At 58.2% G+C, this 24,693-nt stretch overlaps 1 protein-coding gene across 3 annotated transcripts in view; it reads left to right on the forward strand.

Moving 5' to 3' along the window:
* The first annotated feature begins 8,313 nt into the window (after positions 1-8,313).
* LOC133346781 (ephrin-A3-like) overlaps positions 8,314-24,693 on the forward strand; it is a 37,712-nt gene continuing 21,332 nt past the window's right edge. For all 3 annotated transcript variants that reach the window (XM_061558641.1, XM_061558642.1, XM_061558643.1), the window contains exon 1: positions 8,314-8,773. In XM_061558641.1, coding sequence (XP_061414625.1) covers positions 8,604-8,773 — 170 coding nt within the window. In that variant the 5' untranslated portion in view covers positions 8,314-8,603. The remainder of the gene's footprint in view (positions 8,774-24,693) is intronic.

The following is a 24,693-nucleotide window of genomic DNA, read 5'->3' on the forward strand; positions in this document are numbered from 1 at the left end:
CTCCTGTACCATCTTTAGTGTACACACACCTACACACACACACCTACACACCTACACACACACACACACCTACACACCTACACACACACACCTACACACACACCTACACACACACCTACACACACACACCTACACACACACCTACACACACACCTACACACACCTACACACCTACACACACCTATACACACACACCTACACACACACACCTACACACACACACCTACACAAACACACACCTACACACCTACACACACACCTACACACACACCTACACACACCTACACACACACCGTGTACCCCCGTGGGGGGCTCTTCATCAGAGTTTGTTCTGTGCCGAACAAATTAGACGGGGCCCTGCCAGGCAGGTGGGGGGCCCAGGCAGCTGTGGTGGGGGTCTCTGAAATGAAGGGATCTCTGGGAGGGGGTCCTGATTTGATGATTTGATGGGTACCGGGGTAGAGGGTGAGGGGGGGCGCAATTGAGAGAGGTTAGAGGGAGGGGTGAGGGAGGCGCTCTCCACCAATCACAGCCGCGCGATCTCCCATTCAGATGCGAGACCACATCCGCGAGTGAGCTCATTCATACATCTCATTCCCATCCCTCTCATTCATACATCTCATTATCTATTTTATTCATGAATATAAATTCCTCTCATTCAACATCTAGTTCATTAATCACCTGCATCCCTCTGTCTCATTGCTCTCGCTTCATAATTCCCATTCATCTCTCTCATCCACCACCTTCGTTTCTCTTCCTCTTCCCTGCATCTATCCCCGCGGAGATTCGCATCTCCCCACGCTCTCCCCACGCTCTCCACACTCTCTCCCCACTCTCTCCCCACTCTCTCCCACTCTCTCCCCACGCTGTCCCTACGCACTCCCCACTCTCTCCCCACGCTCTCTCCACGCTCTCCCCACGCTCTCCCCACTCTCTCCCCACTCTCTCCCCACTCTCTCCCCACTCTCTCCCCACGCTGTCCCTACGCACTCCCCACTCTCTCCCCACTCTCTCCCCACGCTGTCCCTACGCACTCCTCACTCTCTCCCCACGCTCTCTCCACGCTCTCCCCACGCTCTCCCCACGCTGTCCCTACGCACTCCTCACTCTCTCCCCACTCTCTCCCCACTCTCTCCCCACGCTGTCCCTACGCACTCCCCACTCTCTCCCCACGCTCTCTCCACGCTCTCCCCACGCTCTCCCCACGCTCTCCCCACTATCTCCTCACGCTCTCCCCACGCTCTCCCCACGCTCTCCCCACTCTCTCCCCACGCTCTCCCAGGAAAGGGCGAGAGGAGAGCGGACTGAAGAGCTAAGGGGAGAGGTGGAGGAGAGGAGAGTGAAGGAGAGTGGAGAGAAGAGAGGTGGATTGAGGGCCGAGGAGTGGGGAGAGCGCAGAGGAGTCGAGAGGGGAATGAGATGTGAAAGGAGAGAGAGACAGGGGAGAGGAATGGAGAGTGGAGGGGGAAGGCGAGAGAGGGTATAGGCATAGGCAGTGGAGAGGGGAGAGAGAAAGGGATATGAGAGAGGCGAGAGGAGAGCGGAGAGGGGAGGGGATGAGAGTGGAGTGGGTGGGGGCTGTGGAGAGCTGGGAGGGGAGGGGGGTTAGAGATACGAGGTTCATCAGATGCGGCGGAGCGGCCCGTCACGGGAGCTGTGGGGGAGTGGAGGGGGGGCGTGTAGGTGCGTGCCGGCCTTCATTGTTGGTCTTCTACTCGTTAACAACACAGGACGTGCCCCAACAGTCTATTAAGGGCGACGCTGGGAATATTTTGTAATGGTATGTGTGCGTGGTAGAGTGTGTGTGCGGTGAGTATGCGGGTGTGTGTGTTGGATTGAGTGAGTGTGTGTGTGGTGGAGTGAGGGTGTGTGGTGAGTGTGTGGATGTGTGTAGTGGAGTGCGTGGTGGGGTGTGTGGGTGGGTGTAGTGAGTGTGTGTGGTGCATTGAGTGAGTGGGTGTGTGGTGGAGGAGTGAGAGTGGGTGTGTGTTGCTACGTGTCTCGCCGTGATGAATAATACTTCGCCACATTTATTATTCATGCTTTAATTTTAAATCCATTGAAGAAGCGAGGACGCTCGCGGTAGCGAGGCTCGCAGGGGTGGGAGACGCGGCGGGGTGATGTCGGAGCGGCTCCCGCTGGGAGACTCAATGAGCAGGGAGCCGCGGAGATTGGAGATGAGACGGGGCGCAACGCACATTGCTCACAGCTTCACGTGCACCGCACACGCACAGGCCACACACGCACCACGCATAAAATACACACGCGCCACGCATACACCAGGCACCCACCACACGTAAAATACACACACAGGTCACACACGTACCACACACGAGCCACACACGCACACACGCATCACACACGCACCACACATGCACACGCACCACACACACGCCCCACACACACGCACCACACACACACGCACCACACACGCACCACACACACGCACACACGCACGCACACACACAACACACATGCACCACACACGGACCACACACGCACACACACGCACCACACACGCACCACATACACATGCAACCACACACACATGCACACACACGCACCACACACGCACTACACACGCACCACACAGGCACACACATACGCACACACACGCACCACGCACGCACACACCCGTACCACACACACGCACTACACACGCACACACATGCACCACACACGCACCACACACGCACACACACGCACCACACACGCACACACACGCACCACACACGCACCACATACACACACCACACACGAGCCACACACGCACACACACGCACCACATACGCACACACACGCACCACACACGCACACACACGCACCACACACGCACACACCCGTACCACACACACGCACCAAACACGCACACACATGCACCAAACACGCACCACACACGCACCACACACGCACACACACGCACCACACATGCATCACACACACGCACCACACATGCACACGCACCACACACACGCCCCACACACACGCACCACACACACACGGACCACACACGCACCACACACACGCACACACGCGCACACGCAACACACACGCACCACACACGGACCACACACGCACACACGCGCACACGCACCACACACGCACCACACACACATGCAACCACACACACATGCACACACACGCACCACACACGCACACACACACGCACCACACACGCACCACACACGCGCACACACCACACACGCACCACACACGCACGCACACGCACCACACACGCACACACACGCACCACACACGCACACACACGCACCACACACGCACACACACACGCACCACACACGCACACACACGCACACGTACATTAGCTCGTAAACCCCACCCCCTCCCCGCGTCCTCCTCCCCCGCCCCTTCTCCAGGCTCCAATCAGAGGCCCCGCCCCGCGTGCTCCCCCCCCCCCCGGCACCCCCCCCCCCCTCGCCTTGCGCCCCCCCACGAACCCCGTAACGAGCGCGTTCGAGAATGCGCAATGAATGGAGGCGGAGGAAGGCGCGGGCGCGTTCATTACGAGCAGCGCCCAGACGACCCGGCGCGCGGGGGGAGGGGGGGTCGGGGGCGATAAGAAAGAGATGGAGAGGGGTCCAGAGGGGAGACGGGGGAGAGGGGAGAGCAGTGGGGACAGGAGATAGATTGGGTGGGAAGAGCGGAGACGGGAAGAAAAATGGGGGACGAGATGGGAGACGGGAGAAGAGAGACTCGAGATGAGGCCGGGAGACCGCGAAGGGAGCACTGCGAGGTGGAGCGATGGAGAGAGGAGAGATTGGGGTAGATGGGGGAGAAGATGGGATGGTATTCGTGGGGAACAGAGACAAGAAGAAGACGACGATAGAGAGGTGAGACGGGAAAGGAGCATGCGGAGAGAGGGGGGGGGAGAAGGGAGGGAGGCGACAGTTCTAGAGGAGAGCAGTGCGAGGAGGGAGACTGGAGGGGAGACGAGGGAGCGATTGAGAGAAGAGACCCAGGAGGGGATCTCGACCAATCATCATTACTCACAAGCTGTCAAAAAAGAGTACCACTTTGTTGTTCTATGGATAGACTGGCCGCTGTCATGGGAATGTGGAATTTTCACCGCTGGGTCAGGGCCAGGAGTGTTGATGCGACGTCGCCCCGCGTTCGTGCGAGCGGGGAGAGTCCACGCAGCTCGCGCGGTCACCACCTCACTCCTCGCTGTGCCGGCAGCAGCAGCTGATGATGATGAGCCAACTCATCGACACGAGGCATCGCACACACACCAGGCAGTTACACGGCATGGGCTCCAGCAAGCCTGAACCTGCTGATGAGACGCTGACTGTCCAAACCGGGCCAGGGGGGGTTTGATTGTGTTGAACCAATGCTACCCAAAGTACGCACGCCCAGAAGGCGGTGTGGCCGATACAAATGTACAGACATGTGACGGAGACATCGTCTGCTGGGCTGCTGCGTTACTTCTCAACACGGGGAGATCGAGAAGGGGGGGGGGGGGCTACAGCCCCGCCGCTCATCCCGCCTTGTGCGCGTGTGTCAGTGAGTGATGGGGCAATTATGGAGAGAGTGGAGAAGTTTCCATACCTGAGTAGTGTCCTTATGACCATCTCCGGTCTGGCAGCAGAGATCTCCGAATCAGTCGAGTGGCATTATATCCTTTCATCGGCTGCGTAACGCTGTGTGGAAGCTGTTTGCTCTATCTCTCCGTAAGAAGCTCCGTGTCTTCTCAGTCACAGTTATGCCCTCCCTGAAACGTTTAGGTTGGCCTGCCGAAGATCCATCTTAACCAGGCTGGATTGTGCGAGCTCACAGATTGTGCGAGCTCACAGGAAGATCTGGTGAGCTTCTCCAGCAGGCGAGGCTGCGTTGGCTGGGTCGTGTAGCCCGCATTCTCAGCCACGGCCTGCCCAAGAAGCTCATGTTTCGCCCCATAGAGGTGGTGCACGGGCTAGAGAAGAGATGGACTGATGTGGTACAGAAGGATATGGAACTGAGTGGACTTACCGATGACTGGTACCAGCGGTGTCAAGATCGGCCTCTGTGGAGGAGGCTCGTGAAGGACGCTACTGGGCAGTTGGAGGCAGTCGCCCTCCAACAACAACGGAGGGCGGAGGAGCGACGCTCACAACAACGAGCGGAGCGCCGGGTGGCTAAAGCACAGCAAGTTGGTACAGTAGGGGGCACAGGTGGTGCATCAGCCAGTCATCTCGGTCATCTCGGTCAGTCGACCCGTGGCACCTGGGTCTGCCCCGTGACCTCCTGCCAGCGGGCGTTCGACACTTCACGTGGCCTCAAGGTGCACTTGGCCTGGCACAAGCATCGTGGTGACGTCACCGCCACTTAGTGGCGAATGGCGGTTGTTGTTGTCAGTGTGAGTGTGTGTGCGTGTGTGTGTGTGTCAGTGTGTGTGTAAGTGTGAGTGTGTGTGTATCAGTGTGAGTGTGTGTGTCAGTGTGAGTGCGAGTGTGTCAGTGTGAGTGTGAGAGTGTCAGTGTGAGTGTGTGAGTCGTCAGGCCGTGCTGGTGTTGGTGGCGTTGATGGAGGAGAGGAGGTCCCTCGTGCGCCTGCTGAGAGACCACTCCAGTTCCCTCCCCCTGGGCAGGGGGGCAGCTGTGCCTCCCCTCCAACCCTCGCCCCATACCGCACCGCACACCTCACCACACACAGCTCACCTCACCACGCACAGCTCACCTCACTCCCATTACGCCGCATACCACACCACGCAGACCTCACCTACTTCGACATACCCCACACAGCACCCCCGACTCACCTGACCCCGCACACCAGTATACACACTCACATCGCGCACACCGCCACACACCCCAGCGCACACCCCGCACACACGCACGCAGTGTTCCGCCAGATGGCGGTCACTGCTTCCCGGCACGATCTCTGTCCTCTGCACCCCCCTCCCACCTCTTGTCCTGTCCCTCAGGGCCCCCTGCTCACCAGCCCCCCCCCCCCCACGGCCCCTTTCCCCATGGTTGTCAAGAGGTCAGTAATTTGTGTTGCTGCCCAAGAAGAAGTCACGTGTTCCGTGGCCGCTGTCGCTCGGAGACCAATTAACCCCGGGCTCGCGCTAATCACAACTCGGGACGGATAAACTCTCGTGTCACCCTCACGACATCGGCCCCGTTAACACCAACACACAGATGTGGCGACATGACTCAGGACGGAATATCTACTATATTCTCGAAACCATCACCCTCGCATCATCAACATCGCACCATCACCATCGCACCATCACCATCATCACCCTCGCATCATCAACATCGCACCATCACCATCGCACCATCAGCATCATCACCATCGCACCATCACCATCATCACCATCGCACAGCGACTACGATGCCTCGGAATCTCCAGGCGCTGCACGTCACCCCCCCCCCCCTCTCTCTCTCGCGTCAATGGTCATATCAAGAGGAGAAGACCCCTCCTTGAAACAAAACAAGTCTGAGGACGCAGTGAGGCTTCGCTGGGTTAGTAACGGGTTAATAATCCGTGAGAGTACACGTGAGGCGTTGGGGGCTTGAGGTGGCGGCACTCCCTCGAGGCCTGTGACTAAGCCGGGATCTCGAGTGGACGACCGTCTCGGCCCAGCCACGAATGACGGGGACCATCAACACCGCTGCCACCCACCCGAGTCGGTAGCGACATTCCAGCTCTGCCTTGAAAACTCGCCTCTCTCAAGTGGTCTTCACCCCCCTGGCCCTGTGTACCCCGCAGCTTCATTTGTTTTCTACTTTACATACACGTGGCGCATTGCGAGCTACCGATGAAATGCGACTTACAAATGTGCATTATTATTACTTAAATTGCTTTTGCATTTTATTTGTGGCAACCCGCTGTGCTGCCGAACAGAGGTTACGTGAAAGGCTCTCAGAAGTCATTCCGTGAAATCTTCTTCCGCGGGCCGTTCTGACTCACACGAAGGGGGCTGGAGGGGGGGTCGCACTGCTGTGCGAGATTTCCGAACGGATTCCTCCTCGTCTCGTGATGACGCAGGGGAGCGAGCATCATCAGGAGAGAGACACAGAGACAGAGAGGGGGGGCGAGGTGAGAGTGGGGGTGGTGCTAGCGGGTGACGCTGGCGAGGGGTGGAAGGAGTCGCCCCGTCGCTGCCCGAGAGGGCGCGCGGCTCCGGTGACGTCACTGAGCTGATGGGCGATGATTGGGCGCCCACTTCGTGAACCCGCCACGGTGGAAATTCCACATTCTGATGACAGGAACCAAACTAGCACAGGGCGACCTACAAAGTGGCTTTATCAACCCCGAGATATGTTGATGATGATTATAGAAATAATGAACTGTTGATGTTGTGTATGATTATGATGGCCTGCTGCTGCTGCTGATGATGATCATATTAATACTATTGATGGATGAATAATGCATTGAATGATGATGATTGACTGATGGTGATCATTATGCTGATTATGAATTCATGCCGATGAGCTGAGCCCACCATAAACTGGGATGTGAACTTATCATCCTCCAGTTCCCGGATCTCTGGGCACAGGACTCTGCAGCCCCATCATCATCATCATCAGCGCATTCGCTCCCAACATCATCATCATCATCAGCGCATTCGCTCCCAACATCATCATCATCAGCGCATTCGTTCCCAACATCATCATCATCATCAGCGCATTCGTTCCCAACATCATCATCATCATCAGCGCATTCGTTCCCAACATCATCATCAGCGCATTCGCTCCCAACATCATCATCATCAACGCGAGGGCTGCCCGGTCCAGACCTCCAAGGGCGGCACTCGCGCGCGTTGTAACGCGCGCCGTTCGTTTCGCAGTTTGTTTTCGTTGTTAATATTTAATCTGCATTAATTGCCTGCGTCGCCACTGCAATGTAAATGCAAATCGTACCGGTAATTACCGGCTAATTGCTTCTCTGTGCTGATGAACGGTTTTCATTGGGCTTCGTGCTGTAATTGACGACCGGGATGCACGTGTCCCTGGCTGGGCGGGGCCAGGGGCGCGAGGGGGCGGGGCTACCCGTCGAGGGGCGGGGCTCCACACCCGAGGCGGCTTCACGGTAATTTTCGCCGCCCGCCGTGATTGGCTCCCCGAGACGCGGCTACACGGTACGAGGCTCGTGATTGGGCCGCCCGGTGCACGGGTGGGACTGGGGTGCGCCCCCCCCCCCGCCGTAGCCCCGCCCACACCCCCCGTGACCCCGCCCCTCTATGGCCCCGCCCTCGCGGGGCACGCGAAGCTCGCGCGCCGGGAGCCGCCACTCACTCGGGCCCGGACGCGAACCCGGGAGGATCGCGGTCAGCAGCGCGGTCCGCCGACTCGTCTCCTATCGCCTGCCCCCCCCCCCCCCCCCCGGGGTTCAGTCGAGTCGCACGACTCCGTTGCAGAGGAGACCCCCCCCCTATTCGAGACCCCCCTATTCGGGACCCCACCGCTCCCCCCTGTCCCGCTCCACCCCTTGGCCGCTCCGTCTCTGCGCTCCTCGATTCGCGTTCCCTCCGTCTCTGCGCTCCTCCGTCCGTGGACTTCCCCGTCTCGGGGCTCCTCCGTCTGTGAGTTGCTCCATCCGTGAGCTCCTCCGTCCCCCCCCTCCTCCTCCTCCCCCTCCTCTTGCGTTCTCCTCGCGTCGCGATGGGAGCGCTGCCGCCGCTGCTGCTGGAGGTGATGGTGGTGATGGTGGCGCTGGTGATGGTGTTGGTGTCTCCGAGCTGCCCGTCTCCGCTGGAGGGAGGGGGCCACGAGGCGGCCCCGGCCGTGGCGGGAGGCCGCCACGCCGTCTACTGGAACAGCAGCAACCCGCGGTGAGGCTAAGCCCAGCCCCCCCCCCCAGCCGCCTCCCCCGTGCCGTGATGGAGGAAGGTGATGTTGCTGGTGATGTTGCTGGCGATGTGTGCTGATGGTTGTCGGGGGGATGGTGATGGGAGGCTGGTGAGGAGGTCTGATGATGATGATGGGGTATGTGGAAGAGGTGACGAAGCTTCATTGGAAGTGGTGGGTGTCAGAAGATGCGTTCATAAGTCGAGGGATTGTGATGGGGCATGGTGAGGAGGTGATGGTACTGTGATGGGTGGGAGATGATGGGGGGAGGGTGATGAGGAATGTAGAGGGATTGATGGGGCCTGGAATGGAGACGACGCCGGGCGAGGGTGTGGGGGGGTGAGGAGGTCTGGAGGGGCGGTGAAGGGGGTCGGTGGAGGACCCGGTCCCCAAGGGGACGCGTCTGCTGTTGTTCTTGCTGTTGTTCTTGCTGCTGCTGCTGGTGTTGTTGATGTTGTTGTTGCTGCTGTTGTTGTTGAGACGCCTGCGAGAGGCGCCGGCTTGGGTGGGGGACGAGAGGCGGGGGGTCGTGGGAAGCTGCGGGAGGCGATCGAGGAGTGTGATGGTGTGTGTGTGTGTGATTGTGTGTGTGTGGTGTGTGTGTGATTGTGTGTATGATGGGGTGTTTGTGTGTGTGATGGTGTGTGTGTGTGTGATGGTGTGTTTGTGTGTGTGATGGTGTGTTTGTGTGTGTGATGGTGTGTTTGTGTGTGTGATGGTGTGTTTGTGTGTATGATGGTGTGTGATGGTGTGATGGTGTGTGATGGTGTGTTTGTGTGTGAGATGGTGTGTGTGTTTGTATGATGGTGTGTGATGGTGTGTTTGTGTGTGTGATGGTGTGTATGTGATGGTGTGTGTGTGATTGTGTGTTTGTGAGTGTTTGTGTGTGTCATTGTGTGTGATTGTGTGTGTGGGGAGCGGTGGTGCAGCGGTTAGCGCGCTGCACTACGAACCCGGCGACCCGAGTTCTTCCCACTCACGGCCAACACCAGTGGCGATTATCTGAACCGGTCCTGGGCCTCATCTAGGTCGACTCGGCCTCAAATGAGTACTGGGTGCGATATGTAAACATCGCCACGAGGGAGACAAAGGCGGCCTTGCGTGGTTCTGGCCACCCACCCCCGTGTCGGCCTTCTTAGGTGCTCGTTAACAGCCCTTGCCCCAACAGTCTGGTAAGGCTTGACGGGGGATCTTTGTGCGCTGCTGCTGTGCATGCCTGCGTGCGTGCGAGTTGGTAAGTGTATGTGAACCTTTGTGCGTGAATAGGTATCCGTGAATGGTGTGTGAGTGTGTGTGTGAGTGCGTGTGTGTGTGAGTGCGTGCGAGAGTGGATGAGATGGGATGGTGTGGTGAGCGCGTTTGAATGAGTGTGCGTCTTTGTTCGCCAGTGTGTTTGTACAAGTGTGTGAATGTGTGCGAGTGATTGTGAATGGAAGTGATTGTGAGTGTGTGTATGAATGGGTGTGTCCGCATGAATGTCTGTGCATGTGATCGCAGGCGCGTGTCTGTGTGTGTGTTAGTGTGGGGTCCGCTGGCGGAGTGGGTAGCGCACTGCACTACGAACCCGGCCATCCGAGTTCAATTCCCACTCACGACCAACATCAGTGACAGCGAATAGCTGAACCGATCTTGTGCCCTCCCCTAGGTCGACTGTCTTAATGGAGTATCTGGTACAGTGTGCAAACATCAGCGCTGGGAAGACAAAGGCGGCTGAACATAGTATTTGCCGACGTGTCGTGCCTGCCTTAATAGGTGCTCGCTGACAGCATTTGCCCCGACAGTCTGCTCACGGCTCTCGGCTGGGTGGCGCTGTGTTGTCGGTGTGCAGGGCGACGCGGCGTGCCTACCGAGTGTGTGTCGGGGGGCCGCTGGCCCGGGGCCCACGGCCGCAGGGCCCCACGGGCCGCAGGGCCCCAGACGCCTCGCAGGGCCCAACCCCAACCACGCTCCGCCACCGCCGCCCGCGTTGCGTGTGTGTGTGTGAGATTGCGGGGAGCGGTGGCGCAGTGGTTAGCGCACTGCGCTACGAACCGGGCGAACCGAGTTCTATTCCCCGCTCACGGCCAGCAGCAGCACCAGTGAGGGCTGTCCGAGCCGCTCCTGGTGTCGTGTGGCAACATCAGCCAGGTGTGATCTTGACCACTCCGTCCTACCCACCCCCGCCGTGCTGGCCTTCGTAGGTGCTCGCTCACAGCGCTTGTCCCAACGGTCTATAAGTGTGCGATGACTATGGTTCATTGCCCGAAACGTTGTCTATTATATTGTTTCCTTTAAAGGCCACAATGTGATTGAAGAACGTTTTGAGGATTTGTTATAAAGCTATCGGGAAGACGGGTGTGTGGTGTGCGCCCGTGTGGGGGGTGCGCGCGTGTGGGGGGTGTGCGTGGGGTGTCGGTGCGTGTGTGAAAGTGTGTGTGTGGTGCCTACGGTTTGTGTGTGTGAGTCTTTGTGGTGTGCGTGTGTGACTATTTGCATCTACGTGCTTATCGTGTTGCATCATCGCTAGCCCTTTGCTCTTTACAATGTCTCCATCAACCCCGGGAACAATCGGCGTGTGCGGCCATGCGTGTAGCTGCACACGAGTACATTGTAGCTGTGCGTGTGTGAGAACACGCGTATCTACATGTGTATCCCTCGGTATGTACGTGTCTATATGTCTGTGGGTACACATACGTACACGTCTGTGTAGACACGCGTGTGGACCTGTGCAAGTACCCGCATGCCCCTACCTGTGCACACACCTGTGCGTGTACCGTGGCTGGGGGCACTGGATTCGCGAATTCCAGCGCGGTGAGGTCACTCTGCTTCCGCTCCTCGCCACCCTCGCCCCGGACCCCGCAGCCCCCCCCCCCCCGCGGGTTCGCGTCCGCGCGCGGCGGGCGATGTCCGTATCAGGCGCAATGAGGAAATCACCACCACAATCACCACCACCACAATCACCACCACCACAATCACCACCACCACAATCACCACCACCACAATCACCACCACCACAATCACCACCACCACAATCACCACCACCACAATCACCACCACCACAATCACCACCACCACAATCACCACAATCACCACCACCACTACCACAATCACCACCACAATCACCACCACAATCACCACCACCACAATTACCACCACAATCACCACCACCACAATTACCACCACAATCACCACCACCACTACCACAAGTACCACTACCACTACCACAAGTACCACTACCACTACCACAAGTACCACTACCACCACCACAATCACTACCACCACTGCCACAATCACTACCACCACCACAATCACCACCACCACAATCACCACCACCACAATCACCACCGCCACAATCACCACTGCCACAATCACCACTGCCACAATCACCACTACCGCAATCATCACTACCACAATCACCACCACCACAATCACCACCACCACAATCACCACCACCACAATCACCACCACCACAATCACCACCACCACAATCACCACCACCACAATCACCACCACCACAATCACCACCACCACAATCACCACAATCACCACCACCACTACCACAATCACCACCACAATCACCACCACCACAATTACCACCACAATCACCACCACCACTACCACAAGTACCACTACCACTACCACTACCACAAGTACCACTACCACAAGTACCACTACCACCACCACAATCACTACCACCACTGCCACAATCACTACCACCACCACAATCACCACCACCACAATCACCACCGCCACAATCACCACCGCCACAATCACCACTGCCACAATCACCACTGCCACAATCACCACTACCGCAATCATCACTACCACAATCATCACCACCACAATCACCACCCCCACTACCACAATTACCACCACCACTACCACAATTACCACTACCACAATCACAATCACCACCACAATCACCACAATCACCACCACCACAATCACCACCACCACCACAATCGCCACGACCACGACAACGTGCTGCCGTGTCGTGAGTGAGTGCGAGCGCGGTGATCGGAGTTCGATTCCCGCTCACGGCCAACACCACCACTGACGATTATTTGAACCTGTCCTGGGACCCTCCCCGAGGTCGACTCGGCCTCAAATCATTACCCCGCGTGGTGCGTAAACAGCGCTGGGGAGACAGCGGCGGTTGCCTGTGGTGCTGGCCACCCAGCCCCTCGTGTGCCCTTCCGGCCTTCATTGGTGCTCGCTTAGAGCACTTGCCCCAACAGTTTGTTCAAGGCTACACGGGGGGTCTTTGTTCTATGAGTGTGTGAGCCCTGCGAGTCGGGGCAGGGCTGATGGCGCCCACAGACAGGCGAGATTAGCTCGTGGTGGGGAGGAGACAGTGGTGATGGTGGTGGTGGTGTTAGTGACTGGGGTTCGGTAGTAATGGTAGTGGTGTTAGCTGATGGTGTTAGTGGCGAGGGATGTGTCGCGGTGATGATGGTGGTGATTATTGGTGATGGTGAAATGAGGTGGTTGTGGGATGGTGATGATGGTGTGGGGGTAGTGATGGGGGTGGTGGGGCCTCTGGAGATTTGAGGTTGAGGAGTCGGGGGAGAGGTCATGGAGGGGCGGGGGGCGGGGCTAGGGGGGCAGTGCGAGTGAGTGGATTTTGGGAAACGCGATATGAGAAGGCGATGATGGACGGGGGTGAGAGGGGTGGGAAAGGGGAGGTGTGTATGGGGGGGGGGGGGTAAAGTAGGGGGAGCGGTGGCGCAGCGGTTAGCACGCCGCACTACGAGCCACCCGAGTTCAATTCCCACTCACGACCAACAACCGTGAGCACATATTTGAACCGGTCCTGGGCCTCCCCTAGGTCTACTCAGCTTTAATTTAGTATCTGGTGCGATATGTCCATATCATCACCATTGGGGACACAAAGGCAGCCGGGCGTGGTGTTGGCCATCCACCCCCTCGTGTGCCTTCAAAGGTGCTCACGAACAGCACTTTGGGGCCATCCATTTAGTAGGTACGCATTGAGTGGGGAGAGGGGGGTTAGCCCACATGCGTATGCTTGCGTATGGGGCTCTACTGACAATGTACGCATAGGAAACGGGGGGGAGGGGTTGAAGCCTCGACAATAATGTGCCTACATTGGCATTAAAATGAGTTAGTCCGGCGGTGGACTGTCTGTTTGCTTAAACACGTTAATATTATTAATCCGTGATCGTTTCTGCGTGGATTAAATATCGGCCGTTCTATAGGATTCGGGGGGGGGGGGTGTAAAAAGTACGCGTGCGTACAGGGAGGGGGGAGGGGTCACGTTTTGATAGATTTTTGCGTACCTACTCAATGGATGCCTCTTTCCCCAACAGTCTGGTCAGCCTATAAGGGGAGTTTTTGTGGTTAATGTAACGGCTAGTGTAGCGGTTAGTGTAGTCGCTGGTGTAGCGGCTGGTGTAGTGGTGAGTGTAGTGGCTAGTGTAGTGGCTGTTGTCGTGGTTAGTGTAGTGGCTAGTGTAGCGGTTAGTGTAGTGGCTGGTGTAGCGGTTAGTGTAGTGGCTGGTGTAGCGGTTAGTGTAGTGGCTGGTGTAGCGGTTAGTGTAGTGGTGAGTGTAGTGGCTAGTGTAGTGTGGTTAGTGTAGTGGCTAGTGTAGCGGCTAGTGTAGTGGTTAGTGTAGCGGCTAGTGTAGTGGTTAGTGCACTGCACCGCAAACTCGACGACCTGGATTCGATTCCCAGCCATGGCTTGCAGCCATGTCCCCATGTAAGTATCATCAGCAATGGAGAGACAGAAGCGGCCGCGGCGAGGGTGGCAGCCACACCAAGCCTCGTTCGCCGTGCAGGCCCCAATCGGTGCTCCTAACACAACAGCGGATATGATCAACAACGCACTTCTGCTGATGATGCCGCCGATCGCCGCGTGAATGGATCCCGTCAGCCGTCGGGGGTGAAACATCCAGTGCGAAGCGAGAAAATCCACAGCGGCGGTGGTTGCAGTGGTGCCGCGGTGTTGGTGGCAGTGGGGGGGGGGGGCGAGTCGTGCTGGAGGGATGCCGAGTCGATTACGGGACGCGTCCCGGAGCATCGAGCGGCGGGACGGGATTAAGAGGAGATCGCAAACATCAAACATCATCCTCGTGTCAATGTTTGCTGGGCATTTAGAGACGGGGGGAGGGGGCGGTGGGGGAGGTGGGAGGTTGGCTGCTCGATCCCCGTTCGCTACCATCCTCGCCGTCGCTATCACGGCCTCCATCACACCCCGCCTGACTCAGACACGGAAACACCGCGCGCGCGTGTGGTGTCTCTGCTCCAGAATCCCTCTCGTGCCCTCCCCCCCGTGTTCCTTCACACTTCGAGTTCGTGTCGGAGCCCCCCGCCCCCCTCCTCCTCCCTCGCTGTCTCTCCACGGCGATCTGCGGACTTGGTCTCACGGTCACCCGATCCGCGTGGGGTCGAGCGGGGTTTCGCGTCGGGGTTGGGTTTGTTGTGGTGTGGTGTCGGGTTTGGTTATGGGTCTGAGTGTCATGTCTTGGTTTGGTTTGGATATATGGCTGGGCTGGATTTGGGGTGATAGGTTTGGCTATAGGATTGATAAATGTTTGGGTGGGCTTGGCTATAGGGGAATGGATGCGGGGTGTGGGGTTGGCTATTGGGGAATGGGTGCGGGGTGAAGGTGTGTGGGGTTGGCTATAGGGAATGGGTGCGGGGTTGGCTATAGGGGTATGGGTGCGGGGTGGAGGTGTGTGGTTGGCTATAGGGGAATGGGTGCGGGTGGAGGTGTGTGGGGTTGGTTATAGGGGAATGGGTGCGGGGTGTGGGGTTGGCTATAGGGGAATGGGTGCGGGGTTGGCTATAGGGGAATGGGTGCGGGTGAAGGTGTGGGATTGGCTATAGGGGAATGGGTGCGGGGTGTGGGGTTGGCTATAGGGGAATGGGTGCGGGTGGAGGTGTGTGGGGTTGGTTATAGGGGAATGGGTGCGGGGTGTGGGGTTGGCTATAGGGGAATGGGTGCGGGGTTGGCTATAGGGGAATGGGTGCGGGTGAAGGTGTGAGATTGGCTATAGGGGAATGGGTGCGGGGTGTGGGGTTGGCTATAGGGGAATGGGTGCGGGGTGGAGGTGTGTGGGGTTGGCTATAGGGGAATGGGTGCGGGGTGTGGGGTTGGCTATAGGGGAATGGGTGCAGGTGGAGGTGTGTGGGGTTGGTTATAGGGGAATGGGTGCGGGGTGTGGGGTTGGCTATAGGGGAATGGGTGCGGGGTTGGCTATAGGGGAATGGGTGCGGGTGAAGGTGTGAGATTGGCTATAGGGGAATGGGTGCGGGGTGTGGGGTTGGCTATAGGGGAATGGGTGCGGGGTGGAGGTGTGTGGGGTTGGCTATAGGGGAATGGGTGCGGGGTGTGGGATTGGCTATAGGGGAATGGGTGCGGGGTGGAGGTGTGTGGGGTTGGCTATAGGGGAATGGGTGCGGGGTGTGGGGTTGGCTATAGGGGAATGGGTGCGGGTGGAGGTGTGTGGGGTTGGCTATAGGGGAATGGGTGCGGGGTGTGGGGTTGGCTATAGGGGAATGGGTGCGGGTGGAGGTGTGGGGTTGGCTATAGGGGAATGGGTGCGGGTGGAGGTGTGTGGGGTTGGCTATAGGGGAATGGGTGCGGGGTGTGGGGTTGGCTATAGGGGAATGGGTGCGGGTGGAGGTGTGGGGTTGGCTATAGGGGAATGGGTGCGGGGTGTGGGGTTGGCTATAGGGGAATGGGTGCGGGGTGTGGGGTTGGCTATAGGGGAATGGGTGCGGGGTGTGGGGTTTGCCTCCTCGCCCTTCACCCTGCGAGCAGGAACTCGCGCAAAGTCAAATTCCGATTCGGCTGGCTCAGCCTCTCACTGCTCGCCTGTCAATCACCCCTCACAATCTCACCTCTCTCTCGTGTCGTCTCCCCAACCCTCATCTCTCATCTCTCAGCCCGCACCTCCCTCGCTCTCACGCCCTCCCCGTCTCTCGTCATCGCGCCCCCCATCGGAACTTGGCACCACGCAATCCCTGCGCTCCGAGTCCTCGCCCGCCGCGAGATCCACTCCAGGATTTATGAAGAAGTTCCCACGGTCCCTTTAAAGGATAATTGATCCAGCAGCCCCCCCCCCCCCCCTTTCCTACCTTACCACATTCCCAGCAGAATGGTTGAATATTCTCATCGATTCGGGGTCACGCATCCGACTCGCTCCTCCTGACTCTGCCGTCTCTATACCATCCCTCTCTCGACTCTCTCCCCTCTCTCCCCTCTCTCTTCCCCGACTCTCGCCTCTCTCCCCCGTCTGGTTGCGGTGTCCGCGCGTGGTGTCGGCGGCGCTCGCTCGCAAATAAACACGGCACGCGCGTAATTACCGCTCATAAATGTGGTCACTTAACCGCGCAGCGCGACCCCTGACCCCGCGGTAATTGGCTGTGGGAGGGGAGGGGGAGGGCGGGGGGTGGTGATCCCCCCCCCCGCCTCTAGCCGCGAATCAACACGATCCAGATTTAGACAACAGCGGATATTATCCACTGCAGAGGCTATTACTCGCCACAGCAATGTGGCATTTCTTCTCCTGCCTCATGGCCTCTTAACGGAGCCTTGGGCTCGCAGTGTAAATTCCACATGACTATGGCAGGGTCGTGGCGAGCCCTCGCTGGCTGTAGGACTCCGCGCTGGGTGGTTTTAGGAGCAGGGCGCTACCGCTCGGGGAGTTTGAAGATCCGCGACCCCCCCCCCCCCTGCACCCCCCCTGCACCCCCCCCCTGCACCCCCCCCTGCACCCCCCCTCCCCACCGTCTCCCGTCTTCTTCCCCCCTCCCCCTATTACTTCCCGTAACCCCCTCCCTCTCCTGTCCGTGCCTCCCCGTACCGCGTTGTGTAATCGGATGAATCTGCATGGAGCAGTGCGTCATGGGCAGCACCGGGAGTCATTGAGCAGTAGAGCGGGGAGGGGCTGTGGAGGGAGGGAGGATGGAGGAAGGTGGGGGCAGTGAGCAACTCGGCTTGGTACGAGAGAGAAACGGGGGGCGCTGGCGGGTAGAGGATGTTGGGGGGAGGGGGGGTCAGGAGATGTGGGGGAAGGGAGGGTGAAGGAGGAGGGGGAGCAGAGGAGGAGGTTGCTTCTCCTCTCACGTATTCCACGGCTGGGATTGTATCCCTACGCGTGTGTGTAGGAAGTGGAGGGGGGAGGGTGACAAAGATCCCCCGTGTAGCCCACAGAGGCTGTTAGGGAAAGTGCTGTTAGCGAGCAGCACCTGCGATGGAGTGGGGTGGCCAGATCCACGCTTGGCCGCCTTTGTCTCCCCACTGCTCACGTTTCCCCACGGCCCCAGGTACTCATTTAAGGCTGAGGCAGTCTAATGGAGGCCCGCAATATGGGTGCTGATCTCACCATTGATTGTAACCGTGGTCAGGAGTCCAACTCGGGTCGCTGGTTTGTGTAAATCGCTGTTGTGCTGCTGCTCGCGCGCGCACACGTGCACACGTGCACACACGCACACACATGTGTCCACGTGAACGCGCGCGCACATCCTGTCCACACCCATGCGCCTCTTGCCAACGTTGAGTCATCTTGATGGAGGTTGGCATGATACCATACCACCGCAGCACCCCCACACATCCCAACTCCCACACCGCGCACTCCCACACCCAAACACAGCACACCCAAAGGTCACACCTCGCAAACCCCCATCGCAAAAGCCCACTCCTATCACACACCTCGCCACGTACATAGGGATGCAGCTTAGCTTCTGTACTGATACGGGGGGGGGGCACGTTGGGATTGGGGGGCCGCGGACCTTGGGAGGTAGTCGTCCTCGGGAAGTAGTCGTCCTCGCTCTCTCCCTCCCCTCCCCCCACCTCTTGTCCCCGTGCCGTTCTCAAGCCGCCCGTGGGTTCAGCGTTCACCCCAAGTCGGACCCGAAGTGAATTCCGGCTGCTGCTCGCAAAGGAGCATCGAGACAGTGACTCTCATCTCCCGTGTATAGAACCCCGAGCCAGCAGTGGTGGCAATTCTACATTCGTATGACGGGGTCGAGTCTTACTCACAGGTACAACTGCACGCCTGGGAAGAGCAGACGCGTAAGGGAGACGCGCGTGATTACAACGAGATGTGCCAGCTTTCTGTCGGCTCTCGCGTCACACTCCGCGGGAGGCGAAGTACTCGGTTCACCGATGCTGCCGAGGCTCGTGTGAGAGATGAGCGCAGGACTCGGAGTAGCGGGAGCGGGAGGGGGGGGGCAGTGATGACTCCACGCGCACTCCGTTTCGGGGCCCGACATGAACCACCACCCCGTCGGATTTCCTACCGCTGTTTGTGGCCATCATCTCTCATCCGGCGTTCGGCACTGGGCCCTGCCAAAACATCAACAACATTTGCATCAATCGGATACTAAGCCGCCACCGTCGTCTGTGGGTGTTCGGCGTCTGTGCGCAGTGAATTCACGTGTGTGCTGCGTTTGTGTGTCTTTTGTACTGTATTGCTACGTGTGTACTGTGTTCATATAGGTGTACTGTATCTGTACACGAGAGAGAGCGCGATTCTAATTCTCTCTGTTGTGCGTGTGGGCGTGAGTGGTTGCTAGGCGTGCATGGTGTTCCCCCGCCTGTGTTTGTGCGCACATGGGGAGCGGTGGCGCAGTGGTTAGCGCACTGCGCTAAAATACCCGGCGGGCCGAGTTTGATTCCCGCTCACGACACCAATATCAGTGACAGCGAATATCTGAACCGGTCCTGGGCCCTGCCTAGGTCGACTCGGTCATAAATCTGTACCTGGTGTGATGTGTGACTGACAGCACTGCAGAGACAAAGGCGGCCTGGCGTGGTGGTGGTGGCGTTATGCCGGCCTTCATCGGTGCTGCTCGCTCGCCATGCTTGCCACAAACAGAGACAATCTGTTGGGGCTTCATGGGGGATCTTTGTCTTTGTGCGCGTCGTGCGGGCAGCAGTGCCCGGCAGGCTGTGCGGCGGGTGATTGTGTGGCGCGCTCCCCGCTCGCCTCCACTCTATGTGTATCCATTATTAATGATGTAATAACCACTAAAGTGAATTTAAAGATGTGTTTGTTTTTCCGGCGCCCCCCCCCCCCCCCCCGCTGCTGCCGTGAGCACCGAGCGCTGCTCCGGGAGAGGCAGAGCGAGATATTAATCATCGCCGTGCTGGCGGTGGCGCTGCGACAATATGAATCACGGTGCTGACTATGATAGCGATGTTGTGATGGGAGTGATTGATGGTGATGATGGTTGTTTTTTTTAGACCCTTCTTCCTCCTCTTGCCATGAACATCACCAACTCCAACATTCCACCCCTCCCCCCGCCATGAGTCCACATTGTGTAGTATGATGGTGACGGTGTCGACGATGATGAAAATGTATTATGAATATGACGATGGTGGCGATGACCATGATGGTGGTGATTTATGTCAATGATGATCGTGATGAACCCCGTGTGTGATCGTGGGCTTAATTTAGAGTGAGTTTGGGGGGGGGGGTAGTGGGGGGCTCTGCACCCCCAACGTGGTCGTCAGTCCCCTGCTAATCTCCAGCGCTGCCTCTGTTGAGACCCCCCCCCCCCCCATCTGCTCCACGGCCAAGCGCGTCGCTTCGCCACCGCCGCCGCCAAACGCTGATGTCGCTTCCGGGCAACTTCCCAACACTGAATAAATAAACGTGAAAAGAGAAACTCATAATGGGCGCTCTTCGCACCCTAAGTGTTGGGAATAATTGCCGAGTCTTTAGAGGCCTTTGTTCAATAATTTTATTCGCCATGAGCTCGCGTAATGAAACCGGCGAAGCGACCCGATTCTCACGCCAGCGATCAGCAGCGTTCACATTGACCACCCAATATAGCATGACCCCTACAGCCTGACCCCTACAGCCTGACCCCTACAGCCTGACCAATACAGCCTGACCCCCCCTACAGCCTGACCCCCCCTACAGCCTGACCCCCCCTACAGCCTGACCCCCCCTACAGCCTGACCCCTACAGCCTGACCCCTACAGCCTGACCCCTACAGCCTGACCCCTACAGCCTGACCCCTACAGCCTGACCAATACAGCCTGACCAATACAGCCTGACCCCCCCCTACAGCCTGACCCCCCCCTACAGCCTGACCCCTACAGCCTGACCCCCCCTACAGCCTGACCCCTACAGCCTAACCCCTACAGCCTGACTCCTACAGCCTGACCCCTACAGCCTGACCAATACAGCCTGACCCCTACAGCCTGACCAATACAGCCTGACCTCTACAGCCTGACCCCTACAGCCTGACCCCTACAGCCTGACCCCTACTGCCTGACCCCCCCCTACTGCCTGACCCCCCCCTACTGCCTTACCTCTTACAGGCCAGCCCCCTTACAGGCCTGACTCGTATAGCTGTTAAAGCAGTGACTTCAGGTTAGGGGGCAGGCAGAGGGCTATGGCTGGGAGCAAGTTGTGACTATTAATGTATGGAGGTTATGGTTAGAGTAGGGGATGTTGCCATGGTTGGGCTATAATTACCGTTGAGGTTAGGCTATGGCAATGGCTAGTCTATGACACTGTATCGATAGGCTAAGGCTACAGGGAGGCTGGGTATGTGGTTAGGCTGTGTGTGTGTGTGTGGTTCGGTCATGGCTGGGGAAGCTGTGGCTATGGGGAGGCTGTCTCGCGGCAGATGGAGCGGGGAGTTTGTGAGTTCCTGGGGATGGATTCTCATCTCGCTCCGCGGGGGGGGGGGGGGGGGATGCAATCGCCCCACGCGCCTCCTCGGTTCCTCGCCTCATCGACTACGGGCGCGGCTCCCCGCTCCCCTTCATCCTTCGTCGCACACCATCGCTCTCATCCTGCACCATCATCGCTCTCATCCTGCACCATCATTGCTCTCCTCCTGCACCACCATCACTCTCATCCTGCACCACCATCGCTCTCATCCTGCACCATCATCGCTCTCATCCTGCACCATCACCGCTCTCATCCTGCACCACCATCGCTCTCATCCTGCACAATCACCGCTCTCATCCTGCACCATCACCGCTCTCATCCTGCACCACCATCGCTCTCATCCTGCACCACCATCGCTCTCATCCTGCACCATCATCGCTCTCATCCTGCACCATCACCGCTCTCATCCTGCACCATCATCGCTCTCATCCTGCACCATCATCGCTCTCATCCTGCACCATCACCGCTCTCATCCTGCACCATCACCGCTCTCATCCTGCACCATCACCGCTCTCATCCTGCACCACCATCGCTCTCATCCTGCACCATCACCGCTCTCATCCTGCACCATCACCGCTCTCATCCTGCACCATCACCGCTCTCATCCTGCACCATCACTGCTCTCATCCTGCACCATCACCGCTCTCATCCTGCACCATCATCGCTCTCATCCTGCACCATCATCGCTCTCATCCTGCACCACCACTGCTCTCATCCTGCACCACCATCGCTCTCATCCTGCACCACCATCGCTCTCATCCTGCACCACCATCGCTCTCATCCTGCACCACCATCGCTCTCATCCTGCACCATCACCGCTCTCATCCTGCACCATCACCGCTCTCATCCTGCACCATCACCGCTCTCATCCTGCACCATCACCGCTCTCATCCTGCACCATCATCGCTCTCATCCTGCACCATCATCGCTCTCATCCTGCACCACCACCGCTCTCATCCTGCACCACCACTGCTCTCATCCTGCACCACCATCGCTCTCATCCTGCACCATCACCGCTCTCATCCTGCACCATCACCGCTCTCATCCTGCACCATCACCGCTCTCATCCTGCACCATCACCGCTCTCATCCTGCACCATCATCGCTCTCATCCTGCACCATCACCGCTCTCATCCTGCACCACCATCGCTCTCATCCTGCACCACCATCGCTCTCATGCTGCACCACCATCGCTCTCATCCTGCACCACCATCGCTCTCATGCTGCACCACCATCGCTCTCATCCTGCACCATCACCGCTCTCATCCTGCACCACCATCGCTCTCATCCTGCACCACCATCGCTCTCATGCTGCACCATCACCGCTCTCATCCTGCACCACCATCGCTCTCATGCTGCACCATCATCGCTCTCATCCTGCACCATCATCGCTCTCATCCTGCACCACCACCGCTCTCATCCTGCACCATCATCGCTCTCATCCTGCACCATCATCGCTCTCATCTTGCACCACCATCGCTCTCATCCTGCACCATCATCGCTCTCATCCTGCACCATCATCGCTCTCATCCTGCACCATCATCGCTCTCATCCTGCACCATCATCGCTCTCATCCTGCACCATCATCGCTCTCATCCTGCACCATCATCGCTCTCATCCTGCACCACCACCGCTCTCATCCTGCACCATCATCGCTCTCATCCTGCACCACCATCGCTCTCATCCTGCACCATCATCGCTGTCATCCTGCACCATCATCGCTCTCATCCTGCACCACCACCGCTCTCATCCTGCACCATCATCGCTCTCCTCCTGCACCATCATCGCTCTCCTCCTGCACCATCATCGCTCTCCTCCTGCACCATCATCGCTCTCCTCCTGCACCATCATCGCTCTCATCCTGCACCACCATCGCTCTCCTCCTGCACCATCATCGCTCTCCTCCTGCACCATCATCGCTCTCCTCCTGCACCACCATCGCTCTCATCCTGCACCACCATCGCTCTCATGCTGCACCACCATCGCTCTCATCCTGCACCATCATCGCTCTCATCCTGCACCATCATCGCTCTCATCCTGCACCATCATCGCTCTCATCCTGCACCATCATCGCTCTCATCCTGCACCACCACCGCTCTCATCCTGCACCACCACCGCTCTCCTCCTGCACCATCATCGCTCTCCTCCTGCACCATCATCGCTCTCCTCCTGCACCATCATCGCTCTCCTCCTGCACCATCATCGCTCTCCTCCTGCACCATCATCGCTCTCATCCTGCACCACCATCGCTCTCATCCTGCACCACCATCGCTCTCATCCTGCACCACCATCGCTCTCATCCTGCACCACCACCGCTCTCATCCTGCACCCACAGTGATGTTGAGCCCTCGGTGATGTTCTCCGAGCAATGTGGCGTCACCTGCACCGTGATGTCTCACTCGGTCACGCACCCCCCCCCCCCTCCTCCTCGTGTCGCGGCCGAGGCTCTGATAACCAACTCCATGCCCCGTGGCCCTGCCCTGCCCTTCTCTAAATCTCAACCGCGTCTCGCCCCTCCTCCCCCCGCCCCCACTCCCTGCCCCCCACTACCCCCACCTTTGCCCCCCGCGTTTCTCCCTCCCCACGATAGCTGCGCTTGCTCCCGGCCAGAGTCCCGGATTCCATCTCCCGTGTGGAGGAACCGCGGATCGCGCGTCGGCACAGCGCGTTCATTAGGAGCTTGCGGATTAACATTCACCCTGCACACACACACACACCATGCGTGTATGTGTTAATATTATTATTATTATTCACGTGCTAAATTGTAGTATTTTACACACACGCACGGTGTGTGTGTAAAATACTACAATTTAGCACGTGAATAATAACACACACAACAAACATCTGCCAGTGTGTGTATGTAATATATAATGACATCGTAATTTATATTATTATTAAATATGCATTGCTCTCTCCACTGATAAAATACCGCGTACAAGAATAATAATCATACATCTCCACACACATTATTTATAAAATAATACGAGCAGAGGGACAGGACATTGTGATGTAGACCAACAATAGAGAGTCACTGGCGCTCTGGCTGCGCGCAATATCCATTCACAAGTTAAACACTCGCCCGCAGATGTCTCCGTGTGCGCGCGGCGCCTAACGTTGCACAAACGGCGACGATGAAGCCCCGCGCGTTCTCTTTGTCATCTGAGGGTGCGGATGAAACTCGTCTCGGGATCCCCTTTGCGGAGTCCCGTTGGAATGTGTAGCCCTGGGCCCGTCTCGCTCATCCCTCCTGCCCCTCGGCGGCGATGA

The sequence above is a fragment of the Lethenteron reissneri genome, chromosome 24 (assembly GCF_015708825.2).
Source record: "Lethenteron reissneri isolate LAM-NWPU_2019-01 chromosome 24, ASM1570882v1, whole genome shotgun sequence".
Lineage (NCBI taxonomy): Eukaryota > Metazoa > Chordata > Hyperoartia > Petromyzontiformes > Petromyzontidae > Lethenteron > Lethenteron reissneri.